The sequence below is a fragment of the Peromyscus eremicus genome, chromosome 5 (assembly GCF_949786415.1).
Source record: "Peromyscus eremicus chromosome 5, PerEre_H2_v1, whole genome shotgun sequence".
Lineage (NCBI taxonomy): Eukaryota > Metazoa > Chordata > Mammalia > Rodentia > Cricetidae > Peromyscus > Peromyscus eremicus.
Window position 1 is genome coordinate 62,136,551 of NC_081420.1, and position 21,362 is coordinate 62,157,912.

The 21,362-nt window shown below is 44.8% G+C and overlaps 1 protein-coding gene across 3 annotated transcripts in view; it reads left to right on the plus strand.

Annotated features, from left to right (window-relative positions):
* The first annotated feature begins 4,152 nt into the window (after window positions 1-4,152).
* Window positions 4,153-21,362, plus strand: part of Optn (optineurin) — a 44,377-nt gene continuing 27,167 nt past the window's right edge. For all 3 annotated transcript variants that reach the window (XM_059263564.1, XM_059263563.1, XM_059263565.1), the window contains exons 1-4: window positions 4,153-4,332; window positions 13,753-13,929; window positions 14,899-15,101; window positions 19,499-19,681. In XM_059263564.1, the coding sequence (XP_059119547.1) occupies window positions 13,764-13,929; window positions 14,899-15,101; window positions 19,499-19,681 (552 nt within the window). In that variant the 5' untranslated portion in view covers window positions 4,153-4,332; window positions 13,753-13,763. The remainder of the gene's footprint in view (window positions 4,333-13,752; window positions 13,930-14,898; window positions 15,102-19,498; window positions 19,682-21,362) is intronic.

Genomic DNA, 21,362 nt, shown 5'->3' on the forward strand with positions numbered 1-21,362 from the left:
AATGATTCCATTTCCTTTAAAGCAGAATTATTTAGCTGAGCCACACATGTCTGTAATACCAACATTTTGGAGATGAAGGTAGAGGCAGGAGATTAATGCTGACTAACTAGAACTGACTCTAAAGATTATGATGTTACTGGCCAAGCTCGCTTGCTCACCCCGATCTCGGGCCAGTTAAGTTTAGAAACAATGGCTTTTTGTTTTGTTTTGTTTTAAATTCAAAAAGCTGTTTTGGCAGAGAAGAATGGGGGACTCTTGTTGCAAAACCTCTGTTGGAAGAATTAGGGGTACAAAGGGTTTTTAGAGAGAGAGAAGAGTAGAAGAATGGGAAAGCTACAGGTTGAGCAGAACTCTGTCTTGCAGGACGGGTTATCTCCTTCGCACTCTGGCCAAGACACTGTGATGCACTTTGGCCTCCTGGGACTGGTTCCAGTGTTTTTCATAAGCATAATGCTGTAATTTACACCTCACAGTGACTTACAAAGCTGATGACTAAGGACGGGCATTCCTGAGGCCCCCGGAGGTTCTGGGTTCTGATGCTCTAGAAAGACCATTTCACAATTAACATCTTAGCAGGAAGAGGAAGAGGAGGACGGAAGGGTTAAAGGGAGTAGGGACGGGGACCTTCCCCCAAGCCCTAGGCTGACCCTAAGTAGTCTAAGTATTGTCTGCATGTTACACACTGGTTAGTTTAAGCAAGCTGAGTGGACCTTGAGCATGACTGTGATAGTTTGGATGAAATGTCCCCCATATTCTTAGGCATTTGAATATTTGATCCCCAGTTGGTGGCTGATGGGCAGGCTTAGGAGGAGTGGCCTTGCTGTAGGAAGTATGTCACTGGGAGAGGCTTTGAGGACTCAAAAGCCACAAACGTTCCCAGCTGTCGTTTGTGGATTGAGATGTGAGCTCTCAGCGTCTGCTCCAGCTAACACGCATGCCATTCCTCCCATGCTTTCCCATGATGATGGGCTCGTACATCTTCCTTCTATAAATTGCCTTAGTCATGGTATTTTGAAATGATCTATATGAGACAGTTATTGACAGCTATGCTGATTAACCCAATTAAAAATTTTAATAATCTTCTTAATGGCCAGAAAAAGAGTGGGCTCCTGCCTCTGAAGTCTCTTGGTTCCCAAGCTGAGGGGTACAGCATTTTTAAAGGCAATACCACAAAGACCATAATTTACATCAAAATTGGATGAGGTTCAGAGTAACATTGAAATGTTCATTGCTGGCAGAGGATAGAAGTTATTTCAGACATAACAGAACAATTATATTTGACTTAAATCATCTTTAGTTATTTTAGTTCACTTTATTTATATTGGTTGATAACATCTGGACCATGGTCAAGGCTGTGGAAATCTCAAATGTGTTGCCAAGGCAGCTGTGACCATTCAAGAGAGGAGGGTGGAGGGCTGAGAACTGTCTAAGAAAACACAACATGGAGTTGGAACAGGATGGCACGGCCTTAGGCACTTTTATCACAGCAGTAGAAAAGTAACTGAGACAATGAGTGACTCCATTTTGTTTTCAGCCTGATGTGTTCGGACCTCCTTCAGTTTAGTCCAGAAAAATGGTGACCTATAATTTTTAACAAGTAGAGTGTGACTCACTCCAGGCACTCTTATCCATCCTTGGGTAGTAGGTGGTTTCTTTTTTTTTTCTTTTTCTTTTTTTTTTTTAGATTTATTTATTAATTATATATACAGTATTCCATGTGCATGTATGCCTGCAGGCCAGAAGAGGGCACCAGATCTCATTACAGATGGTTGTGAGCCACCATGTGGTTGCTGGGACTTGAGCTCAGAAGCTTTGGAAGAGAAGCCAGTGCTCTTAACCACTGAGCCATCTCTCCAGTTCCAGTAGGTGGTTTCAGAAACATGAATTTTAGGGATTTTAAAAGGGTAATATGTCTGTAGTTTATAGAACATTGCACCTCCAGAGGTTCTGAAGCAGCTCTCACACAAATTAATTATTGTAAAGCAAGGCACGGTATCAAATGCCTTTAATGCCAGCACTGGGAGTAGGAGGGTGGCAGAGGCAGGCAGATCTCTGTGAGTTCTAGGCCAGCCTAGTCTACACAAGTTCCAAGCCAACCAGGGCTGTATAATGAGACCCTGTTGAAGAAGAAAAAGAAAGAGGCCGGAAGGGGAGGAAGAGAAGGAGGAGAAAACCAGAGCAGAAGCAGCAGCAGCCACCACCACCCCAGCTCCAGCAGCCCCAACAGGCTGGGCTGGTAATGTGCTAAGTAAGCACCTGGAAGGCCGAGACAGGAGGATTGCTACAAGTTCAGGGTCATTGGACTTCATAGTGAGTTCCAAGTCATCATAAACTATGAAATGAGACACTGAAAAAATAGTATATGTAATTAAATAGTCCTGATCAGGGTGTGTGGTTTAGTTTATCACTCTCAGATTTGGTTTTGCAAGGTAATCCAAAGTCCTTACCTATCACTTATAATAATAAACTGGTAAATATGTTTCCTTGAGTTTTGAGCTGCTTGGCAAATGAATGAAACCCAAAGGGGAGGACCTGCAAAACTCAATTTACAGCAGATTAGTGGGACAGAAACTCAGGTAAAATAATCTGGGGCTTCCACTTGGCGTTGGGAGACTAGAGCAGATCTTTAGGGTGACATTCCTACCTATGGGATCTACCACCACAGGCAGGTAGATGGTGTCAGAACTCAGTAGAATGAAAGGACATTCAGCTGATATTCCCCACAAATATAATTGATTGGTGGTGGAGAGATGTGACCAGGGGTCATAGAAGTCTTCTGTGTTGATTGTAAAAAGTATCAGAAAAATGATGGGTGCCCCCCACAGACACACACAACTTCTCAGACTTTCTGTGCCTGGCTCTAGGGTTAATTTGGGGCCAGGTGTTGGAAAGGACAGCAGATGATCTGGTCTGTGCAATAGACTGGGCAGGGCTTGGCTCAATTCCTTGTGTTGATGAGGATCCCTACCTCCCCTTCCAACCTGTGAGCAGGTGCATATGCAACCACAACCACCTGTTCCTTATCACCACTGTAGCCCTTCCGTCAGTAAATGAAATTCTTCCCTGGTTATGACATCCCTTTGACCTCGTGCACCAAACCTGATCTCATACTCTCTTCTGAGCCACCTGGGAACCTGCCCCAGTTTCTACCTACTTACCTTTCGCTGGGGGTCTGGTTGTCAAGGCAACGCTTTGCTGGGCAAGCTCACCCTTCTGATCAAAGGCCATCTGTGTCTTGCAATGCCACCTTACTGGTGTCTTCTCAGGGACTAGGAATGCAAACAAGGGCGGTTCTCTATTATAGTTTTCTAGCTTTTCCTTCTCCAGTCCCTGCAGTGGCATCCTCCAGTGTGGTATAGCTCCATCGCGGTTAAAACTGCTTCCTGAATGTCATCCAAAACAACCCATCAATCTCACCTGCTTGGGTCATCTGATGCAGCCACGTGTTAACGGCTTGCTCTAGGCGAACAAGAGCTCAAGAGCATTTTACAGGGTTGCTATCTTTCCTTTTTCCTTCTTTCCTTCCTTCCTTCCTTCATTTATTTTGCTTTGGTTGTTTTTTTTTTTTTTTTTTTTGGTTTTTCGAGACAGGGTTTCTCTGTGTAGCTTTGCGCCTTTCCTGGATCTCACACTGTAGACCAGGCTGGCCTCGAACTCACAAAGATCCGCCTGGCTCTGCCTCCCGAGTGCTGGGATTAAAGGCGTGCGCCACCAACGCCCGGCTTTGCTTTGGTTTTTAATTGAAGCCTCCAAAAGAGGATAGGGATTCAGCGAGAGAGTATGCTGCCTAATTGTAAGGTTTAAACAAACACTCAGGTCGGAGTGGGCAGGGAAGCTGAGAGACGAAAAGATGAAGGTCTTGCTCGGAGGATGCCTGACACCCTTCTGAAGGGCTCAAAGACCCCATGTGATTCTGATCTTTCTCTATAGACACAGGGAAGCCCGACTCGGCCCATTTGGTCTGGTGAATAGTTTACTGTAGTTAACGCCAGGTGCCTGACACTTCGGCTTCCTCTCAATTCACTCGCGCCACATCGCGGAGGTGGATCGCCGGGCTCAGGAAGAGATGCCGAGGGGCGGGGCGTTGGGCGTGGTTTCCCAGGGGCGTGTCCGAGTGGGCGTGGTCTGGGAAATTCCCCGGCTAGGGCGGGAGCAGGCGCTGCGGTCAGCTGAGCGGCGCCCGGTGGGTCGCGAGGCCGCGCGTCACCGTCCGGCTGTCCGGTCGCCCCCCCCCCCCGGCCGGTCCCTGGTGGGCGTCGGCATCCAGAGCTCTGGGACTGGGACAAGATGCCAACGAAGCAGTGACCTGAGAGGAGCGAATCCCGGCGGCCGGTGAGCCGGGCGGGGGGTGGCGGGCGCTGGCTGAGCGCGGCGACTGTCCCCGGCGGCGGGCTCCACTCCATCCTGGCAGCGATTCTCGCTGTCGCCGTCTCCGGGAGCCTGCGGCGGGGAGGGTGACGAAGCTGGGGCGGCCCTCTCGTAGGACGGCTTCCCTGGGAAGGCTTCCAGGGCCCAGGCGGATCCTGACCTGGTGTGAAAGGGCAGCGGGGATGTGGGCGGGGGTCTGGGCGAGTGGCGGCCGCCCCAGAGGACCCTCCTCTTTCCCCCGGGACGGTGAAACACGGGTTTGGCTGGCCGCAGGTGACTTCCAGTTCAGGCCACTGAGGTGGTTTGAAGGTGACGTCCCAGGTTGATAGTGATTAAGCAAGCCGTCGGTTCATTATAAGGAGGAAGTGGTTAAAGGTGCTGTCGCAAGGCATGAAGGCACTCTGAACGATGTGGCCCAGGACCAGTAAAGAATAGAGACCCCTTGCCAAAGCGACACGCTTACAGAAGGATACATAAACTGCTGTGTCTATCTGGGAGAGTGTGCTATATTCATGCATGTATATACACCCCTGTATGTTTGTATGCGTGTGGGGAGGGACAGAGGAGGGAGGGAGGGAGAGAGGAAGAGAGAGAATATATGAAAATGAACTTAATGAAGCTGAGAACTTTATTTATGTTTTGTTTTGTTTTGTTTTGTTTTAAGACAGGGTTTCTCTGTGTAGCTTTGGAGCCTGTCCTGGAACTCACTCTGTATACCAGGTTGGCCTTGAACTCCCAGAGCTCCTTCTGCCCCTACCTCCCCAGTGCTGAGACTAAAGGCGGAGCTGAGAACTTTAAAGGAATGGTTTTTACCACAGGCAATATGTAAATTGGATACAGTAAACAAGCCTCAGAGGAAAATGAAACCCAGCCCCTGCCCTGGCCTCCATTATTAGGACTCCTAATGCAGGAATGTATGCCAGAGGTGTTTAAGCTTGAAAGCCTCAAGAAATAAGGCAGTATCCGGCCACTCCAGCTTTCACAACTATCTCCAAAGCTGCCCTTTTACCCAAAAGCAGCCTCACTCTTTTGACCTAGGGAGAGAAGGAGCCCCATTGCCTCAGGGCTGATAAGGAGGCAGAGCTGGACAGAGCAGAGGCCACTGCCAGAGACTGCCTTGCATTTGATTGGACAAGTGAAGTTTCATTGCGGACTGTGTGCGTGTTTGATCTGTTTACACTGAGCCTGTTTGAGCAGTACTTTATGTATTGTGTGCAACACCATGAAAGTAACTATAGTTTTTACAACTAGCCTGTAAATTGCAGAGAGAGAGAGAGAGAGAGAGAGAGAGAGAGAGAGAGAGAGAGAGAGAGAGACTATATTTGGTGAGACTGATATAAACTTGAAAGGAATTGGTTATTATGAACGCCCTCATTTAAGTAGCACATAGTTGTTCTGGCCATGGAACAGACCTGCTGATCCCCAAATCTGCTTGCCTGATTTTTTTTTTTTTTATAGAGACTTAGCATGTTAATGAGTTCTTTGGATTTTCTGGAAAGCCAAAATTCAAAAGAAAAAAATTAAACTCTTTAAATTTTATTATATTTATTAATTCTCTGTGTGTGCATGCTTGTGTGTTGCATGTGTGTTCACAAAAGTATGCACGTGTTTGCCACGGTATTCAACATGTGGACAACCAGGAGACAGTCTGTGAGAGATTCATGGATCCAATTCAGGTCATCAGGCTTGGCAGGACCTTTACCCACTGAACCATCTTTCTGACCCTTAAAATCTTTTGTTTTGTTTTGATTTTGAGACAGGGTCTCACTATGTCTACCTGACTGGCCTGAAACTCACTTTGTAGACTAAGCTGGCCTTGAACTCAGAGAGATCTGCTTTGCTTTTGCCTCTCAAGTGCTGAGATCAAAGGCATGCACCACCACCCTTCCCAAAGTTTTTTTTTTTTTAATTACCTTTATTAAAGCTTTCCTTGATTCTGCTTTGGCATGTGTATGATAACAAGTTACTAGAATATGTGTTATATAAGAATGTTCAGATCCTTTGCAGTGGGAGAGAAAAACAGTTCTGATTTTAAAAATACGGTTAGAAAGGATCTGGATGTGAACACCCTAGAACTGCGGGAAAGTCATAACAATACTAACACGTGGGGTTTGCGCTAACACAGCAGAAAGCGGTTTACAGGTGTTGGACTTAAATAGCCCTCATTAGGCTGTGTTTTCGTCTTGTTTCAGCAAACACTCAGAGGCTGCTGTGTGCCGGTCTCTAGTAAGGCAAAGGTGGAGAGGAGGTAGATGGTATAAGACTGGTCTAATTGCTGGGAGGGCTGAGGAGCTGGAGATACAGATGACTTTTAGGTGCTCAGAAGAGCTGCTTCTCCACAAAATGTCATACTTGAGCTGGACATTGAAACCGCCCCGCAGGCGTGGGCCAGAGCAAATGGGAGCCAAATATTTTCCAGGCAGAGGACACCGCAGAGACAAGGACACAGAAGCCAAGAATGCGTGGAACCATGAGCCCTTTAATGTGGCATTTGTGGCTTGGTGACAGGAGGTGACATTGATGTATATGGATAAGTAAGCCAGAACATAAATAAAAATAAATAATTCTCCCCAACCTCAAATTGCAGCAGGATTGAAATGGAAAGAGAAGAATGCTATTAAAATTCATTCAATGAAAACCTGGTAAATTATTTTCTTGTCTGCACCACGGTACTGGGGACACAGCAATAGACAAAATAGGTGAAAGTTGAACCTTGCCACTCACAAGCAAAATTAAAGCCCAAGCTTAAGCCTTTAGGGATGGAGAGATGAGAGTTTGGAAGCATTTAGAGGGAGAAGTGACTGCACTTGACCCCTGTAGATTTGGGAGAAGAGGGAATGGAAAGAAGGAAGTCTTACTGCCATGCTCCTGCCTTCGGAAGGGAGTTAAGTTTGTTTCTGCTTTCTGTGTATTAGTAGGTCATGAAATAGCCTTACGAATAGCATTCCTAGCAAGCAACAGCGAGGCTTCTTTTACTCCAGAAAGATGTGTCCCACCTTCCTTTTCCACAGAGATAGTAGGTTTCATCCTGTGGCCATGGAATCTACTCAATCTCGCTTTAATTACATTTATATATCTATCCTGTCAGTAGGGGGTGTGAGTGCACACATACATGCTGTGGCACATGTGAGAAGAACTCAGGACAGCATGTAAGAGTCACTTTTTCCTTCCGACATGTGGATACTGGGGATCAAACCGGGGTGATCAGGCTTGACAAGTGCCTTTACCTGCTGAGCTATCTTGCTAGCCCCTTCAGCTCCTTGTGAACAGAAACTACAATTTACCTATAGCCAACTAGTGGCTGTCTTCAGGAAACTGGTTTTCATTATTTAAAACTAACTTGCCAAGTTGAAGAGGTAGCTCAGCAGTAAGAACACTTTCTGCTCTTCCAGAGGACCTGAGTCCTGTCCCCAGTTCTCACTTCAGGCAGCCCCAGCTCCAGGGAATCCAATGTCTCTGGCACCTGCATTCACATGCACATACCCACATACGAACACACACCTACACATACATTTAAAAAAGAGAGACTTCATTTACGTATGGAGATATTGAACCTGCTAAAACTTCATTCATAAACCTGAAGACTCATCTACACCAGGGAAAAGGACTGAGCTTGTTTTGCGTCCAGTGTCCAGAGGATGGAAGTTGGCATAAGGCAGAAAACCCCTGGCACATGGCCTTCTGGCTGTCAGAGCCATCCTGTAATGGAAGAGACAGTGCCTGCTGGGAGTTGGGGTTGGGGCAGTCATGGTTCATGTGTTCTAAGCCAGCTCTGTGCAGCCACACACTGTGGAAACGACACAGATATTCTTGTATTGAAAAAGAAGTCAGAGTAGATTATCTCTAAGGCCAACTCAGGAATGAGATTTGTGCCCATGTCTCAGGGTCAGGTCATTACTATAATTACGTGACCTCAGAACTAAGAATGAGAGTGTACATGGTTAGGGCCTAGGAAGCACAGCTAGGGAATGAAGCTGGGGAGTTACTTCTGACTTCCTACCTTTGCTAGTTCCTGGTCCTTCTTGTTAGTGAAGTCTTGACAAATCCTGTATTTCTTATTGTATCCTCCCCTTGTTAAGTATCTCTTGTTTCTTTACTTTGAAGCTGGACTTGCTGTGTAGCCCGGGCTAGTGTAGAACTTCTGGCAACCCTCTTGCCTCAGCTTCCCTAGTGATGGGATTATAGGCTTGCACCATCATGCATGCCTATAAAATTTTTTGGTTTGTTTCTCTCATGCTATTTTTTTTTCTTTTTTTAAATCTCATACTGTAGACTTTGATGGTCTGGAACTTACTGTGTATCCCAGGTTATCCTCAAACTCAAGGCATTCCTCCTGCCTCAGTTTCCCAAGTACTGGGTTACAGGTATGCACCGTCTTCCCCTTCTTACTAAATATCTTTGCCTAGAAATGGCACTGATCAACCCAGATCAGCTGCATTTCTATGAGGAGTCCTTTTGTTAGAGGGAACCTTCCAATTAATGCTTCTTTACCGTTTTTGTAATCTCTGAAGATACATTAAAAGATATGTATGTATTTCTGTGTTTGCTCGGTTGACTGTAGTTTAAGAGGAAGTTAAAGACTTAGACATTCAAGCACCAGTGAGTTGGTTTAACAAGTAAAGGTTCTTGCTGCTAAGCATGATGGTCTGATTTCCATCCTTGGGACCCAGATGGAATGGAAGGACAGAAATAAACTGCCATCTGACCCCCACATAGATGGCATGGTGCTTGTGCTCACTCATGTGCTGGTACGCTCTGTGTGTGTGTGTGTGTGTGTGTGTGTGTGTGTGTGTGTCATACACACACAGATGATAGATAGATAGATAGATAGATAGATAGATAGATAGATAGATAGATGATAGATAGGCAGGCAGGCAGACAGATAGATAGATAGATAAATGGGATAAAAATGTTTAAAGATTTAAGTATTCTCTTACTACATTTTACCAATAGATATTTCACATGTCCGTTGTGTAGTGGTAATCCATATTGATACCTTTAAAGTATTCAAAAATCCTGAAGTGTCCTTTGAGTCTCCCACGGTTATTTCAAACCGCTTTTAGTGAAATGGTGGTAGTATTTAAATGCTCCAATTTGCAGTATATGCTCGCTTCTAATTCACTATGACATTTGAATTATGGAATTAATTTTCCTAACACCATTCGACAACAATGTGACTAGACGAGTATATGTTTGTGAGAATGGTCAGTGTAATGGTGGGGCTGGCAGGGGGCAGTGGGGTGAGGAGCACTGGGCATGCCTGTGTTGAAGGGTGGAGGTAGGACTGTGATCTTTCTAGAAAGTTAAGCATACATTTTGGAGTTGCAGAGCTGAGACCCATGAGGAGCATTATCCACTGATGAGTCAGTAGATGGTCTCTGGAGGCCAGGTGGCTCCCAAGGCCACACTCAGCTGTCAGTACAGCTGATTTTCTACTGTCTCACCTAGGACAGCCCTGTTTTTTTCCGGTGTCCTTGTCAAATCTGGCGACTGGAACCAGTGAGAAGTATTGATGGAACAGTTGGAACCAAGTCCAGTTCTGCTGTGGTTTCGTCCATAGGCTTAGTGAAGGTGCAGATATGGAGGTCAAGGAGGAGAGCCGTCTTCAGGACAGTCCCCTCCCTTCCCATTCCCCACCCTTCTCCCTTTGCCCCTTCCTCCTCCTCCGCTCTGCTCTTCCCCCTCCCTTCTTTCCTTTTCTTCTGATGAAGCCGTGAAGAGATAACTTGCTGCTGGCTATAAGTGTGGTGGCATGCCTGTTATTCCAGCACTGAGGAGGCTAAGGCAGGGAGTTTACCAGTTTGAGGCTAGCCTGGGCTACATAGCTAGCCTCTGTCTTAAAAGAAAAATAGATTAAGAGATGTCGATTTACACATATAATAGGTGGAACTAAACACATCTTCTAGATGTCTATTTATTACTTTTTAAAAATCTGTTGAGATGGGCATAGTGGCTCAGCTTTGTAATCTCAGCACGCGGCATGTGGAGGCAGGAGGATCACCATGAATTCAAGGGCAATCTTCTCTACATAATGAGTCCCAGGCCAACCTGGGCTATAAAATGAGACCTTGTCTCAAAAAGCAAAGATAAAAACAAAATCAAATGAGTATGTTGGGTATAGGTGTAGCTCGTTAGAGTGCTTGCCAGTATCCATGAGTTCTGTACCTGGCACCCACTTCCCAACACACACACAAATCTGTCAAGTGTTTCTATGAATTTTGCAGATTAAGTACCTCAGAAAAATGTACTGCTGCTCCAAAAAATTCCATTTTTTGTGAAATGTTATCACCAACATCCTTATGTGCAGAGATGAAAATTTTAATTGATTTTTTTCTCTTCTTTTTTTTTTTTTTTTTTTTTTTTTGGTTTTCAAGACAGGATTTCTCTGTGTAGCCTCGAACTCACAGGGATCCGCCTGGCTCTGCCTCCCAAGTGCTGGGATTAAAGGCGTGCGCCACCACAGCCCGGCTGATTTTTTTCTCTTCTATATGTATGTATATACATGTTCACCATGTCTGAAATTGATATCAGGCATCTTCCTTGATTGCTCTCTAGTTTATTTATTGAGATAGGCTCTCTTCATTGAACCTGGAACTCCCAAATTCCAACTAGTCTAGCTGTCCAGCTTGCCCCCAGGATCCCGTCTCTGCCTCCCAAATGCTGGCATTACAGGAGGCCACCATGCCTTTCTGACTTGATATGGGTTCTGGGGATCCAAATTTCAGTCCTCAAGCTTGCACAGCGAGCATTTGATCTTCAGACCATCTCCTCAGACCCTTTCATTGATTTTGCAGGGGCAGGTTTTCTTTCACCATATAGCCCACAATGGTTTGAAATGTGTGATCCTCCTGCCTCAGCATCCTAAGGCAGTGGATATGTGTGCATCATCATACTCCGTTGCAAAAATGAATTTTATGGAAAGTCATAAACATGGGTTTAACCCAGAAAGGGTACAAGGAAGGAATCTTAAACCAATTCAGTTAGGTAAAACCCATATCCATACACGAGGCTCACAAGTGAGCCATGCTTTCTCAGTGAAATTGCCACCCTCCTCATGGACTTCACGAGATGCATTTCTTCTTAGCAGATGCTTTAAGTAATACAGCCAGCCTGCTCTCCCCATCAGTGCTAGCACTATGATTTACCCTCAAGTTCTTCAGACTAGAAGCAGTGGACCAGACTCTTGATTTTAGAGAACCTGCAGAGAGCCCAGGATCCTGCCTCCTATGGGCAAAGAAAGCTTCCCTCATTCTGTGCATCTGGTCTTGTTTTCATATGTGGGTATTAAGCATGCACACTACACGGTAGAGAGGGTGGTTCTCCTACCTGTCAGAAGAGGGACTGATTTCATGTATTATGGAATACAACTCATGGAGCCACACAGGCACCTTAATCATGACGAGCTGGCAGTCTGAGAGCAATGCCTTCTCCCCTAGTTAGAAGGAAGATTGGGTACTGGGTTTGTAGCTCAGTGAGTGGCAGAGCACTTGCCTAATATGCCTGAAGATCTAGATTCAATTCCTATTAAGTGTGGCAGGGGGCAGCGGGAGTGCTCACCAACAAGAGCTCATGTGCCTTCTTCATCCCAGGCCTTTTTGTGGCACCAGTGGCTCTCTGCTTCATCATAGTTGTACAGCAAGCATTATCATTTGATGCCATTTGTTGCATAGATGGATTTAAATTTATCTTGTAATTATTGGAGGTAAAAAGTTTTTTAAAATTTATGTGTATGTGTGTGCTGGTGGAGGCCAGAAGAGGACATCAGATCTCCTAGAGCTGAAGTTACAGGCAATTTTGAGCCAACTGACATGGATGCTGGGAGCCAAAGAGGAGTGAGTGCTTTTAAATACTGAATCATCTCTCTGGACTTCAGTCATTTGCCCTTTGTAGAATAGGGCAGTGTGTGTGTGTGTGTGTGTGACTCTTACTTTGTATTGTTTTATGATCTATCCACATCAGTTCATGATGGTTAGCTACCATTTTCATGAAGATGACAATTTTTGCCTGGAATGTGTGTGTAGCCAGTCATTGGAAAGATGTCTGTTTGCCTGAGTGGTAGGTAATAAAGAAGTGTGTTGTTATTTGTTTTTGCCCTTTTGGGGGGCCTGCCACCCAGCTCCCAAATAAATCACACACGGAGGCTTATTCTTAATTATGAATGCCCGGCCTTAGCTTGGCTTAGTTTCTAGCCAGCTTTCCTTAACTTTACATTATCTCATCTATCTTTTTGCCTCTGGGCTTTTCTTGTTCTCTACTTCTATAAATCTTACTCTTACTCTGTGGCTTGCTGGTTGTGTATCTGGGTGACTGTCCCCTGGAGTCCTCTTCCTCTTGCTGCTAGATCACCCCGCTTTCCCAGATTTCTCCTCCTATATATTCTCTCTGCCTGCCAGCCCCGCCTATCCTTTCTCCTGCCTTGCTATTGGCCAGTTCTTTATTAGGCCATCAGATGTTTTAGACAGGCCCAGTAACACAGCTTCACAGAGTTAAACAAATGTAACATAAACAAAAATAACACAGCTTAAAGTATTCTACTACAGAAGTGGAATTGACATTTACTCTTATTTGTGTGTTCTCATTGACACATCTATGAAGTAAAGCCATAATGTAGACATGTTTTCAGGATACACAGTAGGTATCAAGCTGCTTTAGTGTTTGTGTGTGTTCACTGATAAATATCATATCAAATCTTCAATAAAAATAAAACTTTACTTGCGCCTTTTTTTATTATAAGATGGTTCTTCACATCAGCCTTGCTATGTGCCACTTCTGGCCTTAGGCGAGCTGTTACACCTGCTTCCTCACCTGAAAGATCAAGGTAGGGAGTGTCAAAAAAAAAAAAAAAAGAGTAGGGCATGCCTAGTAGAGTGTTTCAGCACATACTAAGCCTAAGAATTGCCAAAAATAAACATTACCTTCCATTCCTTTTAATCCAAGACAAAATATGAGATTTTAATAGCTTTCAATAAATATAACATATAGAGATCTTAATAGCCTTCAATAAATGTATAAATGAAGATTTTAATAGCTTTATTGAAATTTATCTAATTCCTAAACAATTCACTCAAACTCAGGAGATTTGACCTTAAAAGATTTCAGGGGATTTATGAAGTGATCTTTCACCAAGGCTACAGATATTAACCTAATCATTATCACATCCTATGCTTCACATCTCATTTCCAGTTCTGCCCCTTTCTACACATGGTCCCATGGAGGTGGCCAATGCAGTTGGATGTTTAAAGGGAAAGTCTTCACAGTGCAAGTGGAGGGAGAGCCAGCAACCTTGGGAATAACTACTACTCATTGCTAATGGATTTGTGGGCCTTTCCGAGGCCTGTGGCAGACTGGCGACAGCTATGATTTTAGCTTATGGCTTTTCCATAGGACCTGTTACCATGTCCCATCAACCTCTGAGCTGCCTGACTGAGAAGGGGGACAGCCCCTGTGAGACCCCAGGAAATGGACCCCCCAATATGGTTCACCCCAGCCTGGACACATTCACGCCTGAGGAACTGTTGCAGCAAATGAAGGAACTCCTGGTTGAGAACCACCAGCTGAAAGGTGAGCAGGGATGTCATCTGGAAGCACAAGACTTTGAGCAGGGCTACAAGGCTTTCGGTTTACATGTTTTCACAGGTCAGACTCAAAAGTACTCTTCTGTTTAGGGGCTGAGAGTGTAGATGAGTAATAGAGCGCTTGCCCAGCATGTGTGAGCAAGGCTCTAGGGTGGATCCTTACCACTACACACAAAAAAAAAAGAAGAAAGAGAAAATATTCCATCTCAGAAAATAGTATAATGACATTTAGCCCATTTAAAAGGCAAAAGAGAGGCACCTCTGTGATTACAATTAGGTGTAAATATTACTTGTCAGGAGAAAGCATTCTAAGCTAGGCATGATGGCGCAGGGCTGTATCCTAGCTCCAGAACAGAGACAGGGGATTCCAAGTTCAATGCTGTCATGTGCTACATAGCAAGTTCAAGTCCATCCTGGGCTACAGACATAGGAAAACTTTGTTTCAAAGGAAGGATTATATTCTGATATCTCAAGCTGTGGCTAATTAATTAAACATTGTAATCAAAGAATGATAGGACTTTCTTCAGTCTTCCAGACTTCTGCTCATTAACAGAAATTTATATCCCCAAATCAATTTTGTTTGGGGGATTTTGTTGTTTTGAGACAGTGTCTCATGCAGACCTGGATGGCCTCCTGCTTGCTATGTAGTGGAGCGTGACCTTGAACTCCTCATCATTCTACCTCTTGCCTCCCAAATGCTGGGAATACAGTTACGAGCCACCATGCCTGGCCTTTCTTGTGACCTTTAAGGACTAGCAGTGGTGTCCTAGTTTGTCTGGGAGCAAACTCTACTCACATCGCTATTGCCTTTTTCCTGCTGATGCGCCCAGCCCAGGCCACTGGTGCTGTGTAGATCCACAGCCCCAGGGTATTGAAATGGCCAGAGGGGAGAGCTGACTAATGAAATTCCATCCATTCCCTGGTGGGTGACTCCCTCTCTCTGAACCCCAAACAGAAGCCATGAAGCTAAATAATCAGGCTATGAAAGGGCGATTTGAGGAGCTTTCGGCCTGGACAGAGAAGCAGAAGGAGGAACGCCAGTTGTTTGAGACACAGAGCAAAGAAGCGAAGGAGCGCCTGATGGCCTTGAGTCATGAAAATGAGAAACTGAAGGAAGAGCTTGGGAAACTAAGAGAGAAATCAGAAAAGCCATTTGAAGTGAGTACATGAGCCACCGTGGTTTGATTTTCTTAGTACATGCAGTTGTGTGACAGAATCTTTCCTGGGGAGATATAATATACACGTCTACTCACTCCAGATAAGAATCCCGTAACAGACCAAAGTACGGATACCACCAAAGTCCAACTTGGTGAACCAATGAGTTTTATTAGGGTTACTTACAGGAGTATGGGTGAGTGGCTACTTACAGAGCAGAAATAACTCAAAGTCAGCTGCACCACCCAGGCCCACCCCAGCACAGGTGACGGCTCCCAAAGCTGGGACCTGCAGCACACTGCACAGCCTGCAGGCGGCTCAGCCAGCTGGAGAGTGTCCTTTCCCAGCGACTCTGGTCTGAACCTCGTCCAGGCACCTTGGCTGGTTTCTGCTTTTCTCAGATAGCCAGTCTGGTCTCAAGAGTCTTCTTTGTACTTCTCTTCTCTTGTCTTTCCAGCTCAGCTCCCTTCAGTCAGAGGGGGACTCTCAGCTTCTATTGCTTACTCTTGTGAGAGCTGGTTGATTTCAGGGACTTCCTGAAGCTATTTTGAGTTGTTCACCTTCCTGTTTAAAGAGCTTTCCTGCAGGAAAGAAATTTTCTGTCCAGGAGGAAACTGTTCCACAGCAGCAGTAGAACCTTACTGGTCCAGACTGTGGTTTAGGCTGGACTGGTGTTTTATATGGTCTTAGAAGCAGCGTGGTTTTGCCGGAAACACTGGCTGGGTCATATATAATCTCTGTTGGGGAGGGATATTGATAAGGGCAGAGCTGAGGAGATGGCTCAGTCTGTAAAGTACCTGCCACGCAAACACGAGGACCTGATCTCCAACATCCATGTAAAATCTGGCATTTGTAAATTCAGCACCAGGAGCCAAGACCGTCAGATCCCTGAAAGTCACTGGCCAGCCAGCAAATCAGTGAGCTCCAGGTTCAGTGAGAGACCTTGTCTCAAAAACTAAGATGCAGAGTGATCTAGTGATCTAGGAACACCCCAGTGTTGATCCCTGACCTCCATAGAAAACACCCTCATGCATGTTCACCTTCATGCACATACCTACATAAACATACATACATACATACCAATATGATATGTTTGTGCGTGTGCGTATGTGTGTGTATAGATAGATATCTCACAAACAAACCTGAATTTATAAGATCTCATACAATATAGTCAAAAGGTAATTCCGAGCTTTGCGTGGTGGCTTACAATGTAATCCCAGCACTATAGAGACTGAGGCAGGTGACTCGAGAGCCCACAGCCATCCTGGACCACATAATGAGTCCCAGGCCAGGCTGGGTAGTAAGGGACTCTCTGTCTCAAAAAAAACCAAAACTAAAAACATATTCAGGTTATAAATCAGTGTTTCATATTCATTACAATGGTAGGTCAGTGGCCAGAGAGATGGCTCAGAGGTTAGGAGCACTGGCTGCTCTTCCAGAGGTCCTGAGTTCAATTCCCAGCAACCACATGGTGGCTCACAATGGTCTATAATGAGATCTGGTGCCCTCTGCTGACATGCAGGCAGAACACTGTATACATAATAAATAAATAAATCTTTTTTAAAAAAATGATAGGTGAACCTCTGCCTAGAGCCATCCAATTGTTAATTCTTAGTTTATATCCTTGATATAAAATTAGATTTTACAAATGTACCTTGGAGTGCTTACTTTTTTGACCTGTTATCCTTTTAAGTAGTGATGATTCCCTTTACAGTTTGCTTTTGAAAAATGACTTAGGAGTGCCATGCTGTGATATGGGACACTGACTGCTGGGCTCCCATGGTTGAAGAGGAAAATGGTCACATTTTGGTTAACCCAAAGGTCCTGTGAAATTCATTCATCCCTGAGAGTGCATGTCAGAGGTACTACTAAAGGACAAACCAGAGCACACTTGATCCCAGCTGGCCCTCCACCACCCCAGGTGACATCTGGGTGACACCTGCCATCCATTCCTTCCAGACCTCATACTTAACCCTTCCAAGGATGGAGCACTGAGATTTCTGTTTTTGTTTTTTAAGCTTACTATCTAAAAATGCATTCTAGGACCATGTGTAGTGAACTGGTACATACCTGTTATCCCAGGATAACTCAGGAGGCAGAATCAGGATTGCCACAAGCTGGAGTCCAGCCTGGGCTGCATAGCAAGGCTCTGTCTTAAACAAACAACAATAAAAACAAAACAAAAACAAGTATGGCAATGTGAGTTTGTACCCCAACACTAGATGGGGGTGGGGGGCTCCCTGGCTAGTCAGCCTAGCTGCAATTGTGACGGCCAGGTTCAGTGAGACAGTGTCTCAAGACAATAAGGTGAAAATAAAAAGAAATGAAAATAAGGTGGGGAAGTAATTGACGAAGATATCCTGACACAGCCTCTGGCCTCCACACCCACATGCATGGGCAAGTGCTCTTGTACACATGTTCAAAAACAATAAATTCATGCTAGGGCTGGGGCGTGCCTTAGTGGTAGAGCACTTGCCTAGCATGCACAAGATCCTGGGTCCAATCCCCAGTAATGAACAAAAGACGACAAAGAGGGTTTTAAGAATTCTATAAACTATAATTAGAGAGGTACTAAAGTTAGGAAGGGGGCGTGAAGCATGGCGTCTTGTACATCAAGCTATAGGGCTTTCCTGAGGAGGGAACAGGGAGGCCTGGAAGGTCATAGAAGAAACTATGGACTATGTGGTGTCACATTTTCCTTCCGACCCAAGAAGACTGAGGCTGGGACTTCAGAGAATGTGAGGACCACACCCCTAGTGATCAGTGAATGCAGATGAGTCTGTCCTCCTTGTGAAACAAAGCCCCCCATCTCAACAGGCCCATTCCCCATTGCTGTCATGTGTGGTCATTACAACAGGGTCAACTCAACATGTGACATATTTCACATGTGTGCAGTACCAATTAATGTGTATTATTGATTCTATATAAGCTGAAATCTAACTTTTTCTTAATCTTTGAGGTTTTGTCGTCTTCTTCCTCTCAGATTTACGTTTTTCAATCTTACAACACCAGCATACAGTAATAATATACCTGGCAGCTAGCATACTGGGGGCACTGGAGAGCCGTCTCTGAGCCAGATCACATTCTTGGTGCTCTGGCTTCTGACTGCACCTGTTGGGGGAGGGGATGGAGGTGGAGATAAGTAGGTGTTTGTGGGGAGAGGAAAAGGTAGAAGGTTGCGTTTTAACAGCTCTTGGTCCCTGTTTTCTGAGATTTTGAACTACAGTGTCCGAGTACATCATTGTCAGAGTCAGAGGATTTTAACCCATGCTTCTAGCATGCTGTGGAAGCTTTCTTTCTTGTCATTAAGTTATTTTAAATTTTGTTTGTTTGTTTTTGTTTTGTTTTTCGAGACAGAGTTTCTCTGTGTAGTTTTGATTCCTGTCCTGGATCTCACTCTGTAGACAGACCAGGCTGGCCTCGAACTCACAGAAATCTGCCTGGCTCTGCCTCCCAAGTGCTGGGATTAAAGGCCTGTGCCACCGCCGTCCGGCTCAAATTTCTTTTTTCTTTTTCGTTTGTGGCTCTGTGGATTGAACCTAGGGTCTGACACATTTGAGGCAAGCTACCATTCAGCTTTACCCTTAGCCCCCAAATTCCCATTTTATATGGTGTGTCAAAATAAGTTGTTAAATAAGAGGGAGAATCTTCTAAAAGCATAGCAGATGAAGATGTTAGAAAAGTGCCTTTTCTAAAAAATGGGCATGGTGCTGGAGATGGAGCTCAATTAAGGAAGTGCTAAGGACCCAGAACACACATGAAAAGGCCAGGCATGGTGATGTGTGTATATAATCCCAGTGCTGGGGATGCAAAGACAGGTGGATTCCTGGGGCCCACTGCTAGCCAGCCTAGCCTAATTGTCAAGTCCTAGACTAATAAGAGAACCTGTCTCCAAAATAAAACAAAAACAGAAAAGGTGGACAAGATGGTTGGCACCTGAGGAGTGATACCTAATGTTTTCCTCTATACACACACACACACACACACACACACACGCACGCACGCACGCACGCACGCACGCACGCATACCATGAGCATACCCACCCACATGTGCACCCCCAACACACAAATATAAAATGGGACATCGTGGTACATGTCTATAATACCAGCACTTGGAAGGTTGAGGTAGGAGGCTCCAAAGTTCACAAAGTTCAAGGCTATCTCAGCTCTGAGTTTAAAGCCAACCTGGGCTACATGATAGCCTGCTTTGAGTGAGTATGTGAGAGAGAGAAAGAGAGAGAGAGAGAGAGAGAGAGAGAGAGAGAGAGAGAGAGAGAGAGAGAGAGAGAGAGAGAGAGAGAGAGCGCAGGCATGAACATTGTCTGTGATGTTTGACCGTCAAGTTTGCTGGCCAGACCCTTGGTCTGATTTGTGTACTCACTCATTCTTGGTCTTCCCAGGGCTCCATAAGTGGCTCCAGGCTCCCCAGGGCAGACTTGGAGCAGGAAGTAGAGCAGCTGAAGACCCAGGTGATGCGCCTTCAGGCTGAAAAGGCAGACCTGCTGGGCATCGTCTCAGAACTGCAGCTCAAGCTCAACTCCAGTGGCTCCTCAGAAGATTCCTTTGTTGAGATCAGGATGGCTGTAAGAATTGTGGTCGTTTTTTATATGAAGCAAACATCTGACCCTCCCCGCTCTAGACATGTGAAAAATAATACCTCAATGTGTTGTCAACACAGCCTATTCAAATAATGAGGAAACTCCAGTATAACAGAGATAAATCTGCTCCCATTTTGGAAGTGTAAGATGAGGCCTAACAAGGGTCTGTTTATATTGGAATCCAATACTAGCTAAAATAAAAAAAATTACTCAGCTATTTGGACAAAAGATAGAGTCCTCACCCCAAACCTGTTTCTGCCAAGTTGGACATTTTATAACTGATCTGAAAACAAACAAAATATCCCAAATGAAAACCAGAAGCATGAATTTTGTCTTTTTTTCCCCAAACAAAATATCAGAATTGTGTTGAATAGTTCACTTAGGAGAGCAAAATTGTGATCATATGTTTGGGTGATTTTTAAACAGCTCAAATTATTTTTTATGTAAGTGCCATAAAACTGTGTGGTGGTCAGAGGACAACTTTGAGGAATCGGTTCTCTCCTACGATGTGGATCCAAGGAATTGAACTCAGGTCATCAGCCATGGTGGCAAGTGTTTTAACCGGCTGAGCCATCTTACCAACCCCTAAACTCCTTTTAATAGTGTTTAATAGGCTCTTACCAACCCCTAAACTCTTTTTAATAGTGTTTAATAGGCTCTTTGCAAAGTCTAGTGAGGAACCATGATAATTAAAAATAAGAGGGACTGAAAAGATGATTCAGCCAGAAAAGGTGCTTGCCACATAAGCCCGACAACCTGAGTTTGGTCTCTGGAACCCCCAACAGTAAGGCAGAAGGAGAACACTGACTTCACAGAATTGTCACCTGACCTGTGCGCCTGCTCTACAGAGCAATCACCCCCACAAATAATATAATAATAATAATCAATACTTTTTTGTTGTTGTTGTTTTTCGAGACAGGGTTTCTCTGTGTAGCTTTGCACCTTTCCTGGATCTCACTCTGTAGACCAGGCTGGCCTCGAACTCACAGATCCACCTGGCTCTGCCTCCCAAGTGCTGGGATTAAAGGTGTGTGCCACCACCGCCCGGCAATCAATACATTTTAATAATAAAATTTAATAATAAAATGTATTGATTGTGTAGCTTAATTGGTAAGAGTGCTTGCTTGAAAATTGGACATGTGAAGCAAGCAAGCCAGCCTCCTGGTGACACATGAAACAATTACCCACAATTTGCTGTCAACACAGCTAAGCCAAATGAGGAGTAAGAGTGTAACAGAGATAAATTGGCTATTAAATTTTGCCAAGGCAGCTGCCATTATAAATTTGCCTGCACCACTGCCTGTTAGGGAACCAAAACCTAAAGACTCAGACTGACAGGGTTTGTGAGCTGGTTATATTTCCATAAGCTAATGGAGTAAATCGTCACAAATCCTCAAAGATGGTTTGGGATGCTTGGGCTACTCTCTTCCTAAGCCATGGCCAGAGTTTTCCAGCTCACAGGAGGAGTGAAGCACATTTACACTCACAGTAACTGTCACCCGTCTGGGAGGCAGCAGATGATGCTAACCCTGGAGAGCCCTCTTTGGAAGCTTGTTTATTTTTAAGTGTTTAGCACCAGACAAGGGTTGTCCTGTACGCATGTGAGGGGTGCATAAAGAAGCCATTGAACTGGCCCCTCCACTATTAGGAGGGAGATTTTGATTGT